The following is a 2182-nucleotide window of genomic DNA, read 5'->3' on the forward strand; positions in this document are numbered from 1 at the left end:
TGTCAAATGATTCCTCATGATTCAGTAGCCTGATAGCACTCACATCACAGAGACGTCTATTTGACATCTGCAAGATGTATTTTTTAGAGTGTTTGCTCATCTGCAATACGTCTATAGGCCGTTTCCTACCAGATGTCAAATAGACGTTTAGAAGATGTCTTTAAGATGTTTATGATTTAGAATGTATGTAAAACTGACATCTCAGAGATGTTTATCAGATGTTTTTGTACACAGCAGATGCAGATGAAGCGATCTTTAACAGACATCTTGCAGATGTAGGCCTACGTCTGCTATCTGGGAAACACATTTAGCTGTTCAATAATAAATCTGAAAACACAATAGCAGATCTTATGTTTACCCATCTCTGTTAAATGATTTAGCCACCTTTGTAAACTCAAACCACTCAAATCAGTTAAATAACATATCAGGTATTATGGGAACTGTTTAAAACAGTTAAACGTTGACACACTCCAACCTCATCTGGAACGAGGGATGGGCGTATCGATACAAAGTATCGATATATCGATACTGACGCGAGTATCGAAAGTATCGATACTCAAACAAAAATATCGATACTAAGGTGCATTTTATTTACCAGTGGTTTTGTTTATTTAACAACAAGTATCGAATCGGTATCGATATCGACGATACTGCCTTGAAAAATATCGGTATCGTATCGAAAACAAAATAAGGGGTATCGCCCATCCCTATCTGGAACGTTTTACCTTCTGACCACAGGCCTGTAGAGGGCAGCAATGCACTGGCCATATCAGCACAATACATGAGCGCGAAGAAGAAAATCTCCCACGGAGCACTGTAGAGAAGTATGAATCTCCACCCGTCATCCAGACTTTAATAAAATGCCTTTAATATTAATGTGTGGTTACCCGTGCAGTGGTAAAACCCGACGAGCCAATGAACTGAAAGAATACTTCACGCAAAATACAGAAAGAAAGGTTCATATAGTCGGAGATGAAGGTCAAGGAATTGACAAGAACTCTGTATATGCAGGTGAGAAGCTGCTGAAAGTTCATGATGCATCGAGTTTTAAAGTCATGTATTGACATAAGTGTGTGTCAGGACCATAATGAAGCCAAGGGTCCATCTTACTGAGAAACACATCCCTAGTTTGAAACACAGTATTTCACATGTGCGCTATCCTGGTTAAAAAGCTCTTAAACCTGCCTGAGATGGTTTGCTGGTCTTACCTGTATATGGTTTAAGCTGGTTTATCAGACTTTTACATTTGACATTACGGTTGACATTTTAAAATGTATGCTTCCAGCTCTTTGTAATTGATCTGAATCTAACTGCAACAATAATGATATTTGGCTACAGATTCACAGAAAGAGAAGAATCTGAGAGGAGCACTGAGAGCTGAAGTGGAGAGGTGATTATTTCTCAAAATATCTCTGCTCTCATTTAAAGATGTGAAAGAGTCAGACTCAAACATAAGAATGACGGGCCAATGACAAATTAGGATGTTCAAGATGATAAAAAGGAGAAACATTTAGAACAATCTAACTTAAAGGGATAGTTCACCCATAAATGAAAATGTGATGTTTAGCTGCTTACCCCCAGGGCATCCAAGATGTAGGTGACTTTGTTTCTTCAGTAGAACACAAACAAAGATTTTTAACTCAAACCGTTGCAGTCTGTCAGTCTTATAATGGAAGTGAATGGGAATCATGGCTTTGAGAGTCATAAAACATACACAAACAAAACCAAATTAAACCCTGCGGCTCGTGACGATACATTGACGTGTAAAGACACAAAATGATCGGTCTGTACAAGAAACTGAACAGTATTTATATTGTTTTTTACCTCTGATGCACTGCAATGTCTGAACTGTCCTGAGCGCGTCCTCGACAGCCGGCACGTGACGCGTCTTCTTCTTCTTGCTTTACTTATAAGTGCATTACCGCCACACTCCTAATTGAGATTGTAGATAGTGTCAATGGTCCATTTGAGAGATAGGTGGTGGTAATGCACTTATAAGTCTGCGATCTGCCGTAAATCAAAAAGAAGAAGAAGACGCGTCACGCACAGACTGTCAAGGACACGCTCAGGACAGTTCAGACATTGCAGTGCATCAGAGGTAAAAAACGATATAAATACTGTTCAGTTTCTTGCACAGACCGATCGTTTTGTGTCTTTACACATCAATGTATCGTCACGAGCC

General features: G+C 39.3%; 1 protein-coding gene across 1 annotated transcript in view; it reads left to right on the forward strand.

The window, feature by feature from the left end:
* Positions 1 to 776: 776 nt before the first annotated feature.
* Positions 777 to 2182, forward strand: part of LOC107715238 (protein KTI12 homolog) — an 8819-nt gene continuing 7413 nt past the window's right edge. Inside the window, exons 1-2 of the mRNA XM_016521319.1 lie at positions 777 to 1011; positions 1339 to 1390. Coding sequence (XP_016376805.1) covers positions 861 to 1011; positions 1339 to 1390 — 203 coding nt within the window. The 5' untranslated portion in view covers positions 777 to 860. The remainder of the gene's footprint in view (positions 1012 to 1338; positions 1391 to 2182) is intronic.

Source organism: Sinocyclocheilus rhinocerous, unplaced genomic scaffold, assembly GCF_001515625.1.
Source record: "Sinocyclocheilus rhinocerous isolate Xijiao unplaced genomic scaffold, SAMN03320098_v1.1 scaffold659, whole genome shotgun sequence".
Lineage (NCBI taxonomy): Eukaryota > Metazoa > Chordata > Actinopteri > Cypriniformes > Cyprinidae > Sinocyclocheilus > Sinocyclocheilus rhinocerous.